This window comes from Ochlerotatus camptorhynchus, unplaced genomic scaffold (genome assembly GCF_037179485.1).
Source record: "Ochlerotatus camptorhynchus isolate MF236.1 unplaced genomic scaffold, CSIRO-AGI_Acam_v1.1 ptg000205l, whole genome shotgun sequence".
Lineage (NCBI taxonomy): Eukaryota > Metazoa > Arthropoda > Insecta > Diptera > Culicidae > Ochlerotatus > Ochlerotatus camptorhynchus.
In genome coordinates, this window is record NW_027040695.1 from 71,680 (window position 1) to 94,574 (window position 22,895).

The window sequence follows — 22,895 nt, forward strand, 5'->3', positions numbered from 1 at the left end:
AAAATCAGAATGAAAAGTCATTAAAATTGCATAACACTGCCTTAAAAGAGCTTCAAGGTGCAAATTTATTGTAATATTCTTTTGTGAAAAGAATAGTGTTTTTTATGCCTATTGGAGACAATACTTGAAAGAAGTTTACTCGAACAGGCTTTTCCATACATCGAATAAAAAATTAATTTACGCTCCATTCTGGTTTTACGTATGGATGGATACAGTTATTTAAATATAAACTAATTTGAAATTGAAATCACACGACCAAAAAGAGAAAGCGAAAAGTAAAATCGTGTTAAAACAGAATTGAGTGTATAAGTAAAGCTAATTGTATGGTAATTCTGCGGAATCGAGTAAATGAGAACGTCTCAGTTGTAACTGATGATAAGACTATTGATCACGTTTGGTGTAATTATTAATGAAAAACTTAAGTGCAACTCTCACAATGACAATGTCATTTAGAAAACTGCCACTAAGCATGTATTTTCCTATGTGGTTTGAAAAATTATTCAACTATTTGCAGTAAAATACAGCATTACAAATCAAACATTTCTCCTCACCCGGACTTTTGCCTTTCCATTTTATGATCGGTCAATGAAACACAAATATCGAGACTACAGAACAATATTATTCGTTTGATTTTGAGATGTAATAGATTTACTTCCTCAACTTTGATACTAGACGCTTTGCAGTGGTTGTCGTTGCAGCAAAGAATTGTGTATTTGACAATAGTGTTTAGTTTTAACGTATAGTTTACGGTTTGCTGTCTCAATATTTGTGTGATCGAATGGATTAAAAGCATGGTTGATTTATGCAATAGATGTCGCTAGTATGCATGCAAAAAACCGCAACACCTCTACGAAATATTTTTTTCTGTTTTCCCTTCCAAAATCGATAATTTTGGAACAATGTTAAAATCTCCATTCTTTTTTTTCAGTTTACTTTTCGCTCATAGGTTGCGCCATACTGTCAGTAGTGATTAGAAACACTGGAGTAAGAGACCAGCGGAGAAAAAAAAAACATAAATTTGGCAACAGGATAAACATCAAAACAATCCTGGCATCACTTGCATTTGTAACTGCTTACGAGTGACTTCGCCAATGCACCGACGAGCGAGTTCATGAGTGATAGTTAAACGATTTTAATACTCCTCCCTAATTGAAGCAAAACATTTGTAAACATTGCAGATTGGAACTGCTTTTGACAGTTCGATTGGAATCATAACAGTGTCTCCGTTGGTCTTTTATTCCAGTGTTTCTAGTAGTGATGAGATCCAAACTGACAGCCTTTTTTTTTCCTTTGTTCGGGACCTAACACCACTGCGACCAGTAATTTGATCTATTGAAGTATATCCCGTGTCCTTAGTTTAGTGCATGTCTTATTACTCCATCACTATTGAAAAATGATGAAGTATTCGATCCGACTCTTATTGAAAGGTCCCGCTATTTATACCCTTCGGAGTGCTGGAACACCCTCCTAAGGCGTGCCCCTTTGTCAGTCAAAATTGGATTCCATAGTTACAAAATTAAGGAAAGACACCGATAATTACCATGCATCAGAACCCTAGTCTCTCCAATTCAATCTAGGGAGCAACGAATAGCAGATTAAGAATCACATAGATGAAGACTAACTAACTCAATTTTTCCTTGTTTCAAGATCATCTTGTCACTATCAACAAGGAATAAGAACTAACAATGACTAAGATGTGTTCCTTTGATTACTGAAAAAACCCTGTTCCCCTAGTTTGAAGTAGTCAGGACTAGGAATCGGTGGAAGATCTTACATCCCGTAACATGCCACGAAAAGGTGATCTGCCCACGTTACAGGGCAGCATACAGTGATCTATTGAAAGATGAAGTGACTTTCATAGGTATAATACTTGAAACGCGGATTAAATAAGAACACTACAGTTCTTGACCTGTGCATCATACATTTCATTATATTTCAAAAAGGAATAATCGTTTGCAATTCTATGCCTAGACACATCAAACGTGCAACAACACTTATAGAATTTAATAGGCACTGCCTTTCACACGATAAGGCTGTATTTTGAACAGGTATTTAAAAGATTTTTATGAATTGACGATTTAACCCGAGTAGCACCGTCACGAAAAGTTGCAGTTTCTAAAACTTATCTGTGACAAGTAACTACGAATATGAATGACATATTCTTATATAACATAAAAAAAAAAAAATTGGACACTTATTTGTATCGACTTTTTAACTGCCTCTGCGGTTATCAATCGCTTCTTCTTCTTTGGATTTATTACGTCCCTACTGGGACTTTAAGCCAACCCCTTTAGTGTTTTTGAGCACTTCCATAGTTGATATTTGAGAGCTTTCTAAGCCTGTACCATTTTTGTATTGGTGTTATTGTGTGGCAAGTAAAATCATACGATATGTCCAGGCAAGTCAAGAAATTTTCACCAGACCTGGAGGAATCGAACCCATCTGTCTCCAGCATGTTCCTGTTTTATTGCTGCGCCTTTACCAACTGAGCTAAGGGAGACCCCTATTGAAACTTATTTGGATGCTTTGAATTAGTAGTAAGTTTTCTGACTGATTACGAGAGTTCCTTGAAAATCCTGACATGGTGACGGCCCCGGCATAGTGATTAACATCCATAACTCTCACGCCTCAGACACGAGTTCAAATCTCATCCCCGGACAAGTCACGAATGACCCAAGCGTGTTAATGTGATTTTAATAAAATTTAAAAATCCTAACATTGCTGAAATTTATGGTGTTACCTGTACCAAATTAATGTTCTGAAGCCTGAGTTCTGAACCTTCCTCTGCCCTTACTCCATTATTGTCAATTTTTAAAGTACTTTTACAGTACCACCAGTCACGTCGGAAGTCAATTCATCAGTGACGTACAGATAATGTTTATCTAAATGGATAATATTATACCATATCGCGGGGTTCCTAGTGTAAAAGGATCCTTTACTGATAATCAATATACTCTTGAATGCTGGGAATAAGTACTTCTGAATATATAAGGTGATCAAAAAATGAACGAAGGGATGCCTAAGATTTATCACATTTATATCGCTGTGAAGCAACTGTAAACCGTGAGGAAATCATGTCTCTAACTATAACCAGTTCGTTTTTGTTTGCTAATCTGCTTAAGATACTATACTCGTCCAGCACAAATCATTGTAGTAGTAAGAGATGGGACCATCATCATCATCATCATCATCATCATCATCATCATCATCAAATTGGACCAAACAAAGCGTTCCGACTAGAAATGTATACGTAGATATTAATATTTCTTCCCACTAGGTACTCATTTCCTTGTACTTAAACACCGGGGCAAAAGGGACCTAAACATTTGAAAGTTCAGCATTATGTGATTGTATAATATACTGCATTATTTTCAAATTTCAAAAGTACAATAATTATGGGTTGGCATCACAGCACAAGTGTACGCACATAAAGAACCAAATCTCGATTACTTTTCGAAGGGACTTATCTGCTTTTGTTAGCAATGCATTTGATCGTCGGGGTAAATTTCTCCAGCTACCAGTTACGCCAAATCGACGATAAAATGCATTCTTTACAAGAGCTAATACGTCCCTTCGAAAACGTAATCGAGAAATATTCAAACTGGATGTGATTTCGGAGAATTCCGCACACGCAGCTAGGACGCCATTTAAGTGCATTTTTGCATAAATCAACTATCTTGTAAACTATTTCGTTGTTTATGCCAACTAAAGCTCAAAATTTAACGAGGGGGTTTTAACGCGATGGTTTAAGTTTTTTTTTTTCTGTGCAGTCCGATACATCGTAGGGTTTTTGATCTAGTTTCCGTCCTACTAAGCACAACCCGCGTTTTACCTCTCTTTTTTGAACGCGTTTGAACAAAAAATGGAATATTTCTGTAACAGATGACTTCTACATTTATTTACCTTTCCATACGTACCGTTTAATTTGATAAAGAGTAACAAATTTTTGAGATATTGTTTAATATATAACACTGCTTCTTGATTCTAAATTCGTCCTACGAGTTTCAATTCCGTCTAAACGCATTGAAACGCCATTATATTTTCTTCGTCCTACGGATAAACGTATAAAAAGGGGATTAACTAGGAGCGCTTCTTTTGTTCTGAGAACAATGAGCGTAAATATTCATAAAATGCACTCTAATAAGATTTATGTTGTAGCTAATGAACTAACGCATCTGAACTATCCTATTATTTTGTGCACGGTGAAATCATTGATATTTTTGATCTTTTCTGATCGATAGAATGGAAATGGGCGATTATGACGAAGAAGCGCTCTACCCTATTCTTAATTCTCCCAACCATGCAATAAACCAATGCAAAAATGATACAAACTGTGATCATTGAGTTGAGAATGGACATGAATGCCTCCATTAGCTCAATCTCCCTTAGCTCAGTCGGTAAAGGCGCAGCTACATGCTCTAGGCGGCCTAGGAATTTTTCGGGTTGGAAAATTTCTCAACTTCCCTGGGCATATAGAGTATTATTGTACTTGCCACAAAACAATACTAATGCAAAAATGGTACAGGCATCGAAAGTTCTAAATTAATAACTGTGGAAGTGTAGATGAACACCAAGTTGAGAGCACGCAATAAGCTACTATGCGATAAGCAATGAGCTTGAAAAGCAAATAAGAAGAAGAAGGACATGACTTCCAGATGGAACGTATTAACTAGTAAAAAATGAATGCATCGAATGGTCTACTAGTCGGTATGAAATTTAGCCTGTTAGTGTTAAAAGAATAATCCAATGCACAGTGGGCAAAAATTGACAAAACCACGACTAAATTGAATATATCGGCTACTAAACGGTTTCAGTCAACATGATATACATATTCTCAAAGGAAAAATTCTGCAGAATCGATTGGTGGTGGAAGTGGCTACTTTATTGGTCAATCCAGATTATCCGGGGAACCAGGATATGGCCACTATGTTCCAAAATATTTATTCGAAGTTAAATACGCTTTGATCTCGTGATTCTGAACAATATGGATAAACCACAAAGGATCTAGGACCATTTTTATAATGTGGCTACTTTATCGGTCAATCCAGATTATCCGCAGAACCAGGATATGGCCACTTTACCCCAAAATTTAAATTCTTTATTAAATTCGCTTCGATCTCATGATTCTGAACAAACATAGAAAAAAACCGCAAGGACAATTTTTATAATGTGGCCACTTTATCGGTCGTTCCGGATCCTCTTTTAGGACAGTAGAGTTTCCCTGAGGGCGTATATGGTGTCTTTACACCATATATACTTAGTACTATCAATTTCCAGTAATATACGTTAAGTAAAGTGTAAAATTATGTCGATAGATAGTGGCATTTGCTACTTTACCAGTAACTCGGGTTGATCCCGGTCCTCTATCTCGGTACGCAAAAGTCTCCGGCCAATGAAATTGATTCTAATCGATTTAGCAGAGTTTTTACTTTGAGAATATGTATAACATATTGACTTAAACCATTTGGCAGCCGAGATATTCAATTTAGTCGCGGTTTTGTCAATTTTTGCCCACTGTGCAATGATTTGTACAGAGAAAATATCTATTGATAATGGATGTGGATGAGATGGGACTGAATGTGAATTTCACGACGCTTCAGAAAACTGCTAGGCGTTGTTTTATTATTACTTCTATTTTCCTAGTGATTTTCGTTTAAATATATATAATTTATAGTGTTTTCTGATTTTCTGTATGCATTACCTCACTATATAAGTTTTCTCGCTTTGTTTTGTTATCATAACTATTATAATAGGTGTACCGTCGCTTCCATTCCGGCTAGTATTTCCTACTATCAAAGGATGATGAAAGTGTACATTCATGTGGATTTATCCGTTAGAGTTGTTTTTTAAGAGCAAAACTTCCTTATTCTGACTTTCCTGTATTGCTCACATATGATTAACGAAGGAAAGTTTACTCAGGAATTTCTGTTAATTTGCCAATCGTTCGGAATATATGCTTTTGTGTGTTTATGTGACGTGTCGACTATTCATGGATTTTGTGTATTAAGTAGTGAATCGATTGTATTTAAATTTTCTTATCGAAATGCTATAGACGGTGGCATGGTTTGCCAGGCTTAGCGCTGTTTGCTAATTTCACACAAAAGGGAAATGAATTTTGTTTGATCATGTATCGGTTTGTCTTCATGAGTCTTCTTTAACCTTAAGATGATAATTGATGTAAGGATTGCTATGTACAAAACTTCATTACACTTGGCAAGCGATGCCCAACTGCTACTGAATGATATTTCGTCTAATGGAAAATTTTAAACAATGTATGTACAATTTCTTGCTGATCAGTAGTAGTGATTTGAACTATGTAAAATTTATACAATCTTGTGGATCTGGTTATTAAGATTTGGTATTCCACGTCGGTATGTTTTGTTTCTCGTCTGATTGCATGTAGAAAATCTTTACTTCTAAGCCGGTGCTGCATTGAAGTGTCATAGGGTATTGATCATTGCTTTCTTATTTTCCTTTTCTTTAACATCCAGTACATTTATACAAAACATCAACAAAGTTGTACGGAAATGGTTTCAACGGTTTGATTTCACTTGCATTGATATGAGACAAATGGAGATGGTACTCTCGAGCGAATTGAACGGAAACTAAACTGTACGCCGAAGAAAGATTTTTCGCTAAATACAAACTAAAAGAAATTTTTAGAGTGTCTTAAGTTAAAGTGTTAAATATGTTCAATATTTTTATATACTTTTTCGTTATCACAGATTACAAATGCGTTTCTCAACATTTTGTTTCGATTTTACATTAGGTGAAATATAATACAAGGCCGAAAATTAAATCGATTGATTTGCTGATTTGCTTCACAAAGCTTTCGATAACAGTGCTCACATGGACACTGAACTAATTATGGGAAGGGAAGAGAATTGCACGTAGCGTCTTAGTTGGGAGGAAAATCGGTTCGTACTTAAATGAAGCAATCATTTCGTTTTTCTCGTATCTAAGGATTAAAGCCGGTAAAATTAGACTACCAGTAAAAAGTGATTACATCGTGGAAACAAATGTCTATCGCTCCGTTATAAACATTCTTTTCTTGCACATAGCCCAGTTTCCAGTAGGGATAGAAAAAGTCATCTCAATTTGTTTCAAACATTAGTCGGCTATCTGTTAGTAAAGTACACGTTTGCCATTCATTCTCGTATACAACTGATTTGGGTTCTTCTTAGCGTTCGGGTTAGTATCTCTTGTAGTAGTAGAAATAGTTCTGCCTTATGTATTGTTCTTTAGAGTTAGTGAGTGTTCCGCTCTGTCTGAGTGAGAGTGCACAATGCTCGGGTGCGAGAGAAAAAGAGGGTGGCGTATGGAGTGATGAGAAAACTGAAAACAAAAAAAAAAACAGTTGCGCGAAGAGAATCGTTGCGTCTATTCCATGGTTTTTGGTACAGTGAGCAGCCTGTTGCACACGTGGTTCTCCGAGTTGATTGACTTCAATTGTTGTATTGTAATGATCTGATCGAAACAGATGACTTGTTGTGTGGTGCTCCTGTTTACATTGTGATGAATATTAGTAGTTCGTCTTATGCTTGCAGTGAATTCCGTGGGTTTGATGGGTACCTAAAATAGAAGTAAGTATTATTATTGATTTCGAGAGTGAAGATTTGATCATAAATGAAAAGGGTCTTAATAAGAGGGAAATAGCCATGCAATATGAAGCTAACGAAAGCAGAAGAAATATATCGCTTTGTATATTAAAATACATTTCAAGGTTTCTTTAAACAACAGTCAAAGCCAACAACATCACCAATCACATGGCTAGCAAAAATGGTGACATACGATTGCCTCTGTCCCTATACCGTCAACCATCACAAGTCATTAAATTGAAAATAACCTGCGGATTAACGAAGCTCTTGTTCCCATGCTTGGCATGCACAGTTGTACATACCAACTGCTCATTTGTTAATGACTTTTCACTCAGTTGTTGAAATTTAGGATTGAACCCAGGCCTGCTGGGATGAGAGGCAATCACGCTTACCACTACACCACCGGCACCGCTAGCAGCTAGTTGGTGATGTATACAACCGAAGACTACAAACCAAGAAGACTGGCAACTGTTCCCTTCTCCCATAAACATGTCAAACGTCACTTATAACAGCGCATCTGTCAATGGTGGAACTTTGAAGCACAAGTGTTAGTGAGACTTCTAATAAATAGTGACTGTGTGTGTGTGACCTGATGTCACCAAAACGAATTATCATAACACGGTACTCGTTATTGTTTTTGTATTGCTCTACAAAATTTCACGGCAATTTGTATCCTAATCCCAGCAAGCCGGTAGTTTTCCAACTCCAAACCGAAAAACTTGTCATGGTGGATCAAGTAGAGGATTGAAACTCGGATCGATACCTAGTGAAAGTAGCTTTTACTTGTAAACGAGGAGCCGAAATATTGTTTATTTTGCCTGTTGGAAGCAATCAATTACAAGGTCTTGGCAGAAGAAAGATCCGGTACCTACATCACGATCCAACGGAAGGCGTAACAGGGGGGCTTATTACGGATGTCACTTCACGGTGAAAACTTGTCACTTGTCGTCACGGTGAAGTGATTCCCATTTGATTTGTACGGCAATCACGGCTGTTATTCCAAGTATCACTTCCTTATCACCGTGTAGTGACACCCGTAATAAGGCCCAGGATCTAATGTTGGAGAAAATGAAAATGAAAGGTTGAAGGACTACAATCCCAAACGGTACGTATTGATAAAGAATATTTTTTTCATTTTAGATGTTGTCAGAACATGAAACCACTGGATAGTGATCTGTATGCTTTAACAATTCTTAGAATCGACCGACCCCTTCCAGAGAATGATAACAACAGTGTCGGATTGGCCAGTGACATTCAAATGGTCAGCGAGTACTGTGCCAAGTTGCCGAGCGTCACAACTTAACTCCCCCTACTGTGGCTAGGTGCCGAAGCCATGCGGAACGGGCATGCATTTTACTAATGCACTATACGAATGCCCATAAATGCATCACTAAAAGGCTTAGGAAAATTGGAAATCTGATTTAGCAAATCAATGATCGAGGAGGGTCCCACCATCGTTGTGAAGGGCATCATTGCCATAGTTTTAATTTTCAAAACAAATTTACTTACGCATCAGTTCAATTTCAGCTGGAATTTTACTCGTTGTCAGCATAAAGCAAAAAAAGAAACGTTTCACTTTTTACGGCAATAATAATAAAACCAATAATTGACAGCTATATAGTACTACCTACGTGTGTGAATGCACCCGTGAATTAACAAACACCTTCATACATAGATTCCACTTTTGCTCAGAAGAGGCGTTGCCGTTACTGTCTCCTGATTTTTGGCAGAGTTATCGGTCTTTTTGATTTTTAATCTTCGATAAATCTCTAACAAAAAATATTCGAACGAGGTTTGTTCGAATTTGATCGAGGCCATCTAGGCTAAAACAATTAAAATATATTTTATCTCTTATTTTGTTTTAACTACATGATGATTACTACTTATGATGGGTTACAACTCGGGTTACGAAAAGATTTTGTATCAATAAATACAAAATAATCATTTTCATATTGTTTTTCCTGGACGAAATAATTTTTATATAAAGAATTCATGTTCAAAGGGCATATATTCGTTTCAATAGAAATGGGTAAGGTTTACTCAGTTGACAAATGTCATCATCTGAGTAGACCTTACCCAGTTTCCTCCATAGGCACGTTTAATTAAATTTGAGTAAAAGTACTTTTACCCATTTCTGGTTAACTTCCCTTTTGGCAGTGTGAGTGAGTGATTTGCGACTCAAAAATGAGTAGCCTTATAGCATGTAGACAGATTCTTAAATATTTTTAGACACATGCTCTTAGTTCTCTGGTATCCACAAAAAATTAAAAATGTTGCTGACCTTACTGATCTTAGATATTTCTTTGTAGATTCATTTTAAACACTTATAATGCCCATGTGATGAACTTTTTTTTAGATTATTTATTATAGAGATTTTTAACCGAAGGCTCGTGCATCTCTTCTGTGATGAACTAGGCTAAAAATCACTTTAAAAACCATAGAACAAACTTATGGTACCCCGCTATTTCGGCTAAAAATCACTTTAAAAACCATAGAACAAACTTATGGTACCCCGCTATTTCTAAAGCACTTGCATGTGATTCACGAGGTGTATGAATAAGTAAATTATAAACATTGCATGCTTCTTTGACAGCAACAACCCGTTTTAGGTTCAGCTACGAACAAAAATTAAAAAAAAAAACCTCAATATTTCAACTTATGAAATAGCCATTAGAATCTCCAAGGATTCACTATAATAATGTGCCTATGACTTTACGAACACCTCAAATCCTCAAATCTGGATTTTTTTACAACTTAATAAGGCCATCGTCGATGTTCATCTAACATAATTATTTTAAAAACCCTCAGGCACCATATGCCTACCCAAGTAACCAACAAGCCCGCTAATTCACCTTTTTGCAATGTAAGGCTAATATGCGGCTAATATAAAGCCTAGCATGCCCTATGTTAGCCGTGTATAACGGCGAAATAGCGTGCTTGTTGGTTACTTGGGCATGGTACCGTTAATATCCAAAACCTAAATTTTGATATATCTTCTGGATTAGGTTTTTAATAATTTTACAAGAAAGCTTTACGGTGGATTTTTGAGGAACAGGCATAACGACATATAAAATTGTATAGATTTTACTAACAGGCAATGGTTGTCGAAAGAATCACCCTAAGCCGCGCGTAAAAACGTCATTCAACCAGTGGAATCCTTGCATCATCCCCCAGAAAGATAGCCAAAAACACTTTGCATCAGCTGCTGGCAAAAAGTATTCATAAATCCTTTCTTTATAAGCCTACCCCGTCTGGTATAATTTAGACGTCGGGAGCACTCTTACATAAATCAACCACAGCATACTGTAGATCCGTTCGTGAAATTCTGCGACGAGCTACCCTCTACTCTATATAAAACGAAATTCGCCACGTGGTGTACGGCTCGTATATGCCCGTTTAGAATCTCGTTGCAAAGAGGGAGGGTAATCTTCGCTCTCGACTTTATTATTTTTAACGATTTGCAACCACCCATAATGAAATAAACAACCAGCATCAATAAATATCAATTTCAACACTGCGCACCCCTTCAGTTAGGAAGAGATAGCCTAAACTAGCTAATCAATCGCATCGGTGCCTCCATGGTTGAGCTTAGAACAAAAAGGGTTAATTGCTATGCTAGACTAAAACCACACGCACAGTCCATGCATATCTTTCGACTGGGTTACAACCGGTTCTAGAACTCTTTGAATAATGTGCCGAACGTCAACTTTGATCTTGACTCGCTTGCCGTAGAAATCCGGTGATATTTTCCCTGATTTATGGATGTTTGAGAAAAAATTTCTCGATCGCGCGCATATTAAATGCCGCTCCCAAAAAAAAAAAAACCGATCCACAGTCGCACTGTCTACGATGGTGGGATTTCTCAAAGGCTGTCCGTCGTCCCGGTCACCGAACGAGTGTGAGTAGGTACGCGGATGGAGAAGCGACCGACCGCGTGGGCTTTATTTATTTACTTTAAAAAATAAAGTCAAAGAAAAATGTCCTAAGCCGATGGTTCCCTTCGCTCTCTTTTGTTTTAACCGTGCACGGAAAGGTTGGATGGTCCGGCATAAGGAATTCTACGCTGCCGATCAGTCTGCGCGGCTTCATCGTCGTTTAATGAGACAGTATCGTGCGGGGAAGATCGTTCCGCACAATCTTGAACTCTAGAACCGATCTTCCCTGACTTCAGCTAACTAGTAGGTATGCTTGTATTAATTCATTCATAAACATTCGAACTTATGATTGCGGTTAGCATTTGATGGGAAAGTGGAGCGGGAGGTTGGTTGGTTGGTCGTCTTCGGTTGTGGTGTGGTGAACGACCGTCGTCTATCTTAATCAGACGCAAGGACGGATGCGAGGATAAACAACAAGGGAAAGAACAAAAAAGCGTCACATTTTATTCCGTGGGCCTTTTGACGGAAACCACCGAAGCCGCCAAGATTAATGTATGATGATCGAGCAATACAATAAATCTCGAGCGGTTTTTGGAAAACCTTTCGCTCCTTCTCTACTCTGCCCGTTGGGTCTTACGGTTTCGGAAATGGTAATAGATTGTTGTGCATTTCAGAAAGGCGTGGGTCACCAGTGCGCTAATTGGATTCCCAAGGAGAAGCTAATGATGTGTGAAGTAAGTTCGTGTGAGCTAATGCTCTATCGATTTCATTGCCTTCGAACTAATACACTTGTCCTACGATACCTTTTACAACATCGAATGCAATGATAAATAAAACCTCAAGAACAGCATGGAACAAGTGTTTGGATGGTGGCACGCTCCCAAAATCAACAAATATAAATTAACATCGAAGATGGCATTGACTTTGTGTCGTCCCCTCGATGTTTTGACGCGATGCAAATGCACAGCTATCTAGATGGCAAATCTGCATGGATGGTAGGGGGTGAGATTAGATCCATTCTAGTAAAATTCGGATGGTGCACGTGATTCTACGGTTGAAAGAGGCACTGACTTTCATAGACCCGCAGCACATACACCATACTAATCCCGAGCGAAAAGTTTCAAACATTAATTTTGTCACGTGGATGAGCGATGGCCTTATCTAAACATTTATATAAGGGAACAGAAAGCCAAATGCCTCGCCGGGTCGATCCGCTGAGGGATAAGAGGGATGATTGTTCTTGCCTTCAGATATACGACGACACCGACGACGGCATCATTTATCAAATTCGCATCACGCTGCCATGGTGATGGCGGTGACAAGTGCGTAGACCCGTGATAGAGTGGGAGGACGAAAGGAGCGCGTGGACGAAGAATGAACTTTGACACAACAGGAAGAAATGAACCAAAAATCCAAAATTACCTTTCAACGCTTTTACTCGGAGCAGCCGAAAATGTGACGCCTCAGTGTGTATGTGTGCGTGCGCAGAAACCAGAAAACCTGAAAGCTCGTGTTTCGTATGTGGTGGAATTATGCGACCAACTAAGGATGTCGAACGGTGGTATTCTCACTAAATCTCATCAGCTCTTCCTCTAATCTTCCGAATGCGTACGCTGCTACTGATGCTGCTCAAACTGGAGAAACGAAACCGTTGCCGACTTGTGGTGTGCTAAAATGGACGAAAATTGATTGTTCATAAATTATTCATTCCAACGCGCCGCCGTCTCCGACCGGCCGGCGAAATAGAAAACCACTTACTTTTTGTAGAACGGCTTGAAACCGTCTTGCTGATGAAGCATTTGCTGCGAATAGTCTTGCTGGGATTTTTGCGGTGAATTTGATTGCATTCGATAGTAGGTGTTTTGCTGTTGTCCTTGCTGATTGTTGGACTGTCCCATCGATTCCGGCGAGGACGCGTAGCCGTTCGTTTGATTTAGGTTGTTGTTATTAGGGGTGAGGTTGTTGTTGTTGTTGTTGCTATTGGGATTGCCAGCGGTATTATAGCAGGTACCTGTCGTAGGGGTTGTTGAGGCCGTAAGAAGGTTCCCCGCCACGCTGGGCAACTTCATATTCGGCGGGGTTTGAGGAGGGGTGTCGGTCTGAACCTCGGGAAACCCCATCGACTGGGTATTGTTGTTGGTGTTCATAGCTTGTTGGGGTAGCTGCTGCTGGAGCATCCCTTGCTGTGGGTGCTGTTGCTGAAGCTGCTGCGGCTGCTGTTGTTGCAAAGTGGGCGTTGTAGCATCCGTCACTGGACCCGTACTCGTATTGCTGTTGGTACTGTTGTTGGTGGTGTTGCTGCTGCTGTTGTTGTTGTGGGTAGTATTGTAGTGTTGAGCTCCTGTTAGAAACCCCCCATAACGGGAATAAGGGGTACTCGCGAAATTGTTCATCATACCACTGCCCATAGTCCCCATACCTTGATTGTGAGGTGTATTTGCCATATTCATACTCATAGGGGAGCTTCCGCCGCCCATCATCATCCCACTGCCCGCATGCTGTTGATGCTGGTGCTGCTGTTGCTGCTGCTGCTGTTGGAGGTGCTGTTGCTGCTGCTGCTGCTGTAGATGGTGCTGTTGTTGTTGATGCTGTTGCTGTTGGTGGTGCTGTCCTGGGTGATAGCCGCCGGTCATCCAGGAGCTGTGTAGTGCCTGTGGTGGTGGGGTTTTGCAAGCGGCTGTGTCTGCCAGACTCCAAATTTTCGGCTTTGAGGCTGGAATCGGCACTCCACAGTCGCTGCCCGTTTGGTTTTTTGGATGGTCCATTTCTGATTTGAGTCCTGCATGGTGGTGGTGTCCCCCGAGCATCGAATGGTGGTAGTACGGATGGTGCTGCCCCAGATGTCCCGGATGCCCTATTAAGTTTTCCGGCTTCCGTTCGTCGTCAGTGAGATCATCGTCATCGTCGTCCTTGTCGTGCTCGGCCTTTACATGATGATGCATATCTAGAACGAGAATGCTGACATTAATCGTTATGCTAGAGCTTCTCATTACTAGGAGCAAATGGTGTAAAACACACCACTGAAATTTAAGGTCCAACTTTTACACAGCCACATGTATGTGTAAAAAAGCTGAGTACTGCAGACTCACTTAATATGCCAGTATGAACTGTCAAACGGGAGCCAAAAATTCAGAAACCACAAATGTAGCTACTATTCCTATCTGTCTTCAAGTAGTGTCATTTCATTGAACACATTAAATGTAAGCTCAAAGGCAGAAACCAAAAGGCTCAGTGAAGAAAGCATGGAAACCAGTACAGTTTTGATGACTCAGCAGGGTTGCAATTCCAATAAAACATTCTCTTGCAAAACAGGAATGTAAATAAAGTTTATGAGAGTCTTGGGGGTTCAAGTAGTCATGGATCAGAGTTTCAGCTAAACAATATGATACTTAAAGAAATTTTCAAGCAGCTTTCCCATGGCTGGCAAAATAAAATCGATTGAGTCCGCAGTACCCAACAAAAATATTAATAATAGGAGATGACGGGGGAAGACAGTCACCGGAGGTAAGACGGCAACCCTTTCAATTATTGATACAATAAACTCTTAAAATATAAAATATGTAGAGTTCTTTGTTACAGTATAGTTTATGTTGTAAAACACATTTTAATTTGATAACAGATGAAACGTCGAAATGTTAAAAAAAAAACGTTGTTTATGGCGGTGGCTGGCACTTGTTGTTTTGTGATTACAGAACGTACCATGTAAACGTAATGTTACTATTAGGAAAACACACAATGTTACTATTAGGAAAAATTAAAGTTTTCTTTAAATTATGAGGAATAACATAACAGATGAGCAAGGCTTTCCGAATGGTGAACAGGTAAATTTGGTATTATCTCACTATGCGGCGCTTCATGTACCTATAGGTTATATCTTGATACCCTGATCATCTAAGAAGTTGCTGTTTTCGGCAAATAATTTAAGGCAATCAACGCTTTTTGGATAGTAAACAAATTAGTTCACAATCTTCTCAATACGTGGCGCAAGTATGAATGTGAACTGCCAGTATGTGCTATATCTCAAAAGCCTGACCATCTAGAAAGTGGCCGTCTGCTGCAACCTTGGTCAGATGACTTGGAATTTCCTGATGATAAACATACATACAAAGAGTAGTGAGAAAATTTTGAACCCACCTGTTTCCCATGCTGAAGATTACAATCACATGAAATTTTACAATAATTTCATAGGTCTTTATTTTTAAATAAAGAAATTTTCAGCCTCGGGAAACTTCTTGAATTATCAGAACATAATCATGAAGTTCACAAGAAAACTAGTGCTGCGTAGTGAGATAATTCTGAACTAACCTTCCAACACCTGCACCTTCCCCTTCAGCTAAACAACTTTGCCAAAGACGGACACTTCCTACATACATAGTCATGATCTCAAGCAGGCTTGTTATTATTTCGTTCTTTGTTATTTCGATAAAAAACAATCAAGTAGCATGCATTTCTTGAATCATTGCATCAACGCATTCAATCAGGACAAAACATTTCTCAAAGAGGAACAAAATGTGGTTTCCTCAGTTTTTTGCACATTGAAGTCGAAGCTAAGTGGAGAAGAGCGCATGGTATTGGAAACTGTGGAAAGTTATAATTCGACTAATCCTACTCAACAACTACTTATCAAAAGGTTTCGAGCTATTCAATACATAAACTCTTTATCAATTACCCGTTGTAACGTCACGTAGAAAGAGTGATATACCAATTGGCTCAGCTCAATAATATCTGCAAATGTCTCTGCGAGCGATATATGTATATAAGTGCGTAGATGTGTTACTTTTGCTGTGTATGTGCTATTCTCGAAGATGACGAAATTAAATTTTGCTTGTATCATCCTCCCTTAGCTCAGTCGGTAAAGGCGCAGCTACTAAGCAAGAGCATGCTGGAGGTGGCTGAGTTCAATTCCCGGTTTGGTCTAGGAATTTTTCGGGTTGGAAAATTTCTCGACTTCTCTGGGCATAGAAGTATGATTGGACTTGCCACACAATTATACCAATGCAAAAATGGTACAGACATCGAAAGTTCTCAATTAATAACTGTGGAAGTGCATCTAGAACACTAAGTTGAGAGCACGCAATTAGCTAAAATGCGATATGCAATAAGCTTGAAATGCGAAGAAGAAGAAGAAGTTGTATCTGCCTCTCATAGAGCCGAATTGAATTGTATCCTGATCAGACATTTGGTTCAGGAGATATTAAAAAAAATAGTTTAGTTTGCAGTCCAATTGTGTTACTCAACCACTTTATTCAGTGATGGCTAAACTGATTTAGGTGCAACAAATTTTATTTTGTTTATATAAAATTCCCATAGAACCGATTTGGAAAGATAAAAAAATACTCGTTCTTTTACAAGCGGGGTAAGAAGGACCACCATTGGATAAGACGGACCATAGCGGATTTTTCGACAACTGTTGCACAACATTGGACGCAACAAGCGCGTCACAAAGTGAATATCTTTGGAATCGGTCAACGGGTTCCACAGATATGGCCGGAACAGTTTCCAGTGACCATAAGTCCTGTGAGCACAGATCTAGAAATGATCAAAAACGATACAACCCTATATTGTGACACATCAAATCACATGAGAATTAGATCATAAACAATATGAGTTATATTGTGTGCCCAGGGCCTCATTTTCTACGCCCTGACATGTTCTGGGTACCCCCAGGGAAGTGGTCAACAATAATATTAGCTCGAAATCCATCATGCGACCCGTCAAATCACGTGAGAACTCTAAAAATTGTCATTGGTGGTTAAATTGAGTATGGTGTGTTCATCAAAAAGTCTTACATTTGTTGTTTTCAAAATTAGATCGTAAAAGCTGCACCGAACGAGAAGTTTGCTTTTATTTATTGTTTTGAAGATTAATAAGTTCGGGGCTACAAGGTGTTTCAGAATGATAAAAACATGTTATTAATCTTTTCTGTATTGAGTATTGGTAAGAATCTTGAGGATTTCATATAGAACTGGCTGTGCTCCCTCTTACCCCGCCGGGCGTTCTTACCCCGTCTTCCACTAATTGGTGCAAACATCGATATCGGTGCTTACTGAAATTTTTGAATTATTTGAAATTTCATTGGTACATGAAATATCGTGTAGGTTTACACCAAATCTTGTGTTAAATATGTGTGCACTATATATTGCATACATTTGCGTGAACGTTTGTGCATTTTTTATTCAATGATCTGTATTTACATTGGTATTTTATTATTTCATCAAATGGGAAGTAATTATAAACTGCAGACATAATTTAGATCTATAGGTGTATTCAATTTGTTTACCTCTCCTGATTAGAAAAATCATCACAAAAATATGATTTTTTTAATTATCATCAGCATTTTCTTAACATTCGTACAAAACTTAAATGGAATTATTCTTCAAATTACTTTTGAAATATGCTCTCGAATTCCTCAAAATATGCTTCAGAACTTTCATGGAATTCCACTTTTAGTTTCCATGAAATTTTCAAAGGAATTGCATTCGAACACTCCATGGAATTTCTTTCAGGCTCACCAATGGAAATCTCAGAATTCCTTTGGTATTCAGTTAAAATTTACTTTGGATTTATCTCCAGAACTTCCATCGAATTCTCCTTATAATTCACCTGAGATTGTAGCCAGAACTCCCTTGGAATTCTCTTCAGAATCCATTTAAAATTCTTTCTGAAATTCACCTGAAACTCTCCTCACAATTCCTAGTCAATAAACTTTGACATTCATTAGGCTTTTTCATCTTCTCTGTTGAAATCATGCTTTGATCTCCCGTTGAATTTCTCCTCAGAATTCAATTGGAATGCTCATATGGAATTATGCTCACATTTTCTGAGAAATTATGCTTGAATACTCGTTTAAATTTTCTTCTCACTTGGGAATTCTACTTAGAATTAAATTGAAGCCCTTCTGGTTTGAATACTTCTCCTACCTAGGAATTCTTCAAAGAATTTTCCTTGGAAATCTTTCGAGCATTTACAAGGAATCCAAAGGTCATAATAATTATCTTGGACGCATTTTAGAATACTCCCTTTAAATTCACATCAAATTCTTCAGAAATTCTCAAAATAATGCCACAAATTTCCAGAATCGTGAATGTTTTCTTCTAGCCCATGAATCTTGAAAATTTTATGAGGTCCATAATATTGATATTTGTTTTCAAATCAGGGATTTTGGAAAACCTTTCAAGATCCGATATCTGAATCTTTGTACTAGAATCTTGAAAACTTCTTCATGCTTCTTTTTTTCTTTTTTCAAAAAATATGTCGAATCTTAATTAATTACATTTCAAAATGTCTAAAATACTTTCAAACTTTTTTCTTTCTGTTTTCAAAATTCGTGTTTTTGGCACGTATGTATTTTTTCTAGTAGCGTTAACAGACCCGAAAAATTTCTTTGAAATTTAAAACAGTCTTTGAAATGATTTGAAGATCACGCTCATAAAAATATGTAAATCATAGTAGGTATCTAAAATTATACAATACTTCAAGATTCTTGAACTTCCTGAAATAAAAAAATCTGATAAAGTATTAAGTTTTAGGTCACGTTACATTTTAAAATCGATATTTGCTTTAACAATAATATTGTCATGATATTGCAAATTGATGCAAGGATGTAAGAATATTGTAAATCACTGTTAATTGCTATAGAATTCAGTTGGAACTTGTGCGTAGGATAAGTAATAGAACATGTGACATTATCTCGATCTCGGTCGAAAATCACGGTAGAATTGCGCTGAGAAGGTCATTTCATGTAAATGGCTTCGATACAACTTATCTGCTGATGCTCCGTTTTGCGTAACATTTGCCATTTATCCTTCCATCCAACATCTCAATGAGTTCTCGGCTTCCAACAAAGCAGGCATCACGTGTTCTACCCATTCCCTAATTCACCTACATTCGGTCGCGGCTGGCACTGGTATAAGCTTGCGTAAAGTATGAGATCACCAGTTTATGCACATTGAGAATGAATGCTAGTCCCCATCACCATCTGTGTAATGGCAGGCATGCTTGGAATTCACAGTTGTACACACTAACTGCTCATTTGTTAATAACTTTTCATTCAGTTGTTGTAATTGGTTTTTTCTTTAAAGTAATTGATAGATTAGGATCAAAGTTTTTTTTTATAGATATGCTAGGTAAAGCTTAACATTTGAATCAACACCAATGAACCAAATCGACCGTGTTCCGAAAAGTGGTCAGGTTTTGATAACTTTTAACTCTGTCAATAGCGGATGGATTTTAATTCTAAACAAGCTAATCGATTGGAAAGTTTTCTACGAATCTGCTAAAATGAACATTTTGTCAATTTCCAATAGGTCACTATTGAAAATTACACAAATGTCCAACTGTTGCAATGGTGATAAAAATTATCACCGATTGTCTGCAAAAATGGTATCCCTAACACAGTCGACGATTATTGATACCGAGCACGTACACAGCAAAAATTAAATTAAATATTACATCCAAAAGGATGCACTTCAATCATGTCAAAAATCTGATGTGATTTTTGTGGCCACAAAAATAAACAAACGCAGTAAAAGCAGCGTAATGTCAGTTCATCCATTGAATTAATGATAATTTTGTCCTAGTTGGCATATTGCTACACCATATTTTCGACACGATTGAAGTGCATCCACTTTGATGTGCTATTAAGATTAATTTTTTGCTGTGTAGTCCTGCGTCAAATCTACTGTTGTGTGTTGGGTACAACCTCTTACTTTTTATTTTGGTTAGTGGAACGTACACGTTTGTTATATCGAAAATATTGTACTAAGGTATAATAAATTTCTCTTACATCCAATGTAAGGTTGGGTTTATTATATCCTCTGCATATGTATCAGTACACAAATGTAATGGAAGTTCCTGCAATGGACTGTAGCTTAAAAGCAAGTTTTTTACAGAATGCGTCTTCTTCTTATTATTATTATTTTTCTACGCATTTCAAGCTTATTGCATATCGCATATTAACTTATTGCATGCTCTAAACGTAGTGTTCTATATGCACTTCCACAGTTATTATTTAATTGAGAGCTTTCGATGCCGTAGTGTAAGGTAGAGTAAATTTCCTTTACTATGATGAACATAAAAGGAGCGTCATATGTCATACTATTTTACATTAAAGATCGTGTAAATTTATGAAATATTCTATATATTGTATGCAACTGTCAATTTGTGTAAGCAACATTTCCAGCAAGTTCTCCAGCAGAGAATGAAAACAAAATGAAAACTAATTTTAATATTTTGATATAAGCGTTCGTGATAACATATTTTGCCTACCGTGTGGTCTAGTTAACAGTAATCATAACAAAAATGAGATCTAAATGGTATATGAAGAATACCAAAAAGATAACAAATCATGTTTTCTTGATAACAAATCCTTGTATGCGTTTTGATATCAGTAATTTCGATAATTGTAAACAAAATAAGTTATTAAATTTTTAAAACAAAAAAAAAAAACTAAATTAGTTTTTATTTTGATATTATGATATCAAATTTAGTAATCTGAATGTTTTAAAATCTAAAACAGTTCTATCGAAATCTATCTTATATCGATTAGTAAATTAAATTCGCAGGTATACTGAGATCAATAAATGTTGTAAAATATAACTGTACAAATCATAATTCAAGCTGAGCATTGCTTTAGGTCCTAAGTAACATTGGCAGATTCTCTTCGTCAACTTTCTCTTTGTATCTCCACGGCCATGTAAAGACATTCCCAGGTATTTGCAGCACACAGATCTGTAAAAGAAGTTTTTATCTTGCATCTAATACGACAGACGCAACAAGAAACGGTTTTGTACTCAAGTTATTAACGAAAGATAATGTAGACGAAGAGAATCGATCAATGTTACTTAGGACCTAATACAATGTTCAGCTTGAATTGTCTTTGTGATGTTCATAAAGAAAATAGCAAGCATGCTGATTGACTTGTTAGAAAAAAATAAAATGTAGATTTCAGTGATAAATGTGGAAGCTCTTTTAAAAAAATATCAAATTTTGTTTTTAATTATACTTTTTAAAAATATCAAAAAAATATCAAAATATAAACTCAACTGAAATTAAAAAATAGTATATCAAAATATGCTAGCAATATGATTTTAAAAACATAATGTGATATCATTTTGATATTATTTTGATTTTCGACTTTGCTCGTTTTACGTTAAAGGATCTTTACATCCATGAATGTTTGCATGCATGGATGTTTACAAAGAAAAAAAAAATTTAATATTACATCCAAGAGGATGCACTTTAATCATGTCCAAAATCTCATGTAATTTTTAAGTCTGCAAAAATAAACAAATGCAGTAAAAGCAGCGTAATGTCAGTTCATGCACTGTATTAATGATAATTTTGTCCTTTTTGGCAAAATTTTTTGCTGTGTACTTCACCAGCAAAATTCTGATTTTTTTTCTGTGTATTCTATGCGCAGGGAAGTCGAGAAATTTTCAAACCCGAAAAATTCCCAGACCGGACCGGACATCGAACCCAGCCACCTCCAGCATGGCCTGCGCATGTAGCTGCGCCTTTACCGACTGAGATAAGGGGCCCCAGAATGCATACACAGCAAAAAAATAATTTGGGAACACAAACTTTGTTAAAAAAATAAGTCATCATAAAAATTACACAATAATTTTATTAATATTCCGGCAACCACGTTACAGTGTACGTTTGCCAAAATTTCTGACAAGCTCCTGTGTAAATCAATCTCCAAAAACTTTCCAAAACTGTTCAGAATACTCCACATTTTGTATCCCCTTATTTGTAACTACTGAAACACTGGAAAGATTGTTTAACCTCATGGGAGCGTCTCGTACCGTTTACTTCTGCAAGTAAAAGCATTTCCATTATACCATTCACTGATTCAAAAAGCCTATTAAACATTCAACTCACTGAAATTGCACCACAAAACCCCCTTTTCGCGAAAACGCGCGACGATCCTGCCTCACCCCATCGCCTGCCCCAGAGAGAGAGAGAGAAAAAAAAAGAGTCGAGAAGATCGATCGATATGGAAAACCGATTTGTCAGTCAGTCCGTGGCGGGTACCGTTTGTCAGCTGAATTTAATGGATTCCTTATTTTCCTTCTCCTTTCTCGCGAGCATCAACCACCGAGCCGACGAAGAGGGAGGCCTCTTCCTAAATATACCTTGGGCCAATTCATTCATCCATCCATCCATCCATCCATCCATCCGTCTCCATTAGCGCCACTCTTTGGCACATCAGCCACGTGGTGTGGCCGCACATTAACCCTTTCCCTCGGCCGATCGTCGCGCTTTCCAAGTGCCCAAACGTAGCGGAAACCACGCACGGACGCGGGAAATATTTCAATTCCAAAGTGGCTTTCATCGAATGCCGTTTTTACCGCCCAGGTTAGTTAGCTGACAGTCTGAGCACAGCGAAAAAAAAACCTACGCCGTTGTCTCGCATTGATTG

At 37.6% G+C, this 22,895-nt stretch overlaps 1 protein-coding gene across 3 annotated transcripts in view; it reads right to left on the minus strand.

The window, feature by feature from the left end:
• Window positions 1–5,614: 5,614 nt before the first annotated feature.
• The window catches only part of LOC135703024 (homeobox protein araucan-like), a 232,970-nt gene continuing 215,689 nt past the window's right edge, over window positions 5,615–22,895 (minus strand). For all 3 annotated transcript variants that reach the window (XM_065224120.1, XM_065224119.1, XM_065224121.1), the window contains 3 exons: window positions 13,232–14,417; window positions 12,896–13,142; window positions 5,615–7,572 (listed from right to left, as the gene is read on the minus strand). In XM_065224120.1, coding sequence (XP_065080192.1) covers window positions 13,103–13,142; window positions 13,232–14,417 — 1,226 coding nt within the window. In that variant the 3' untranslated portion in view covers window positions 5,615–7,572; window positions 12,896–13,102. The remainder of the gene's footprint in view (window positions 7,573–12,895; window positions 13,143–13,231; window positions 14,418–22,895) is intronic.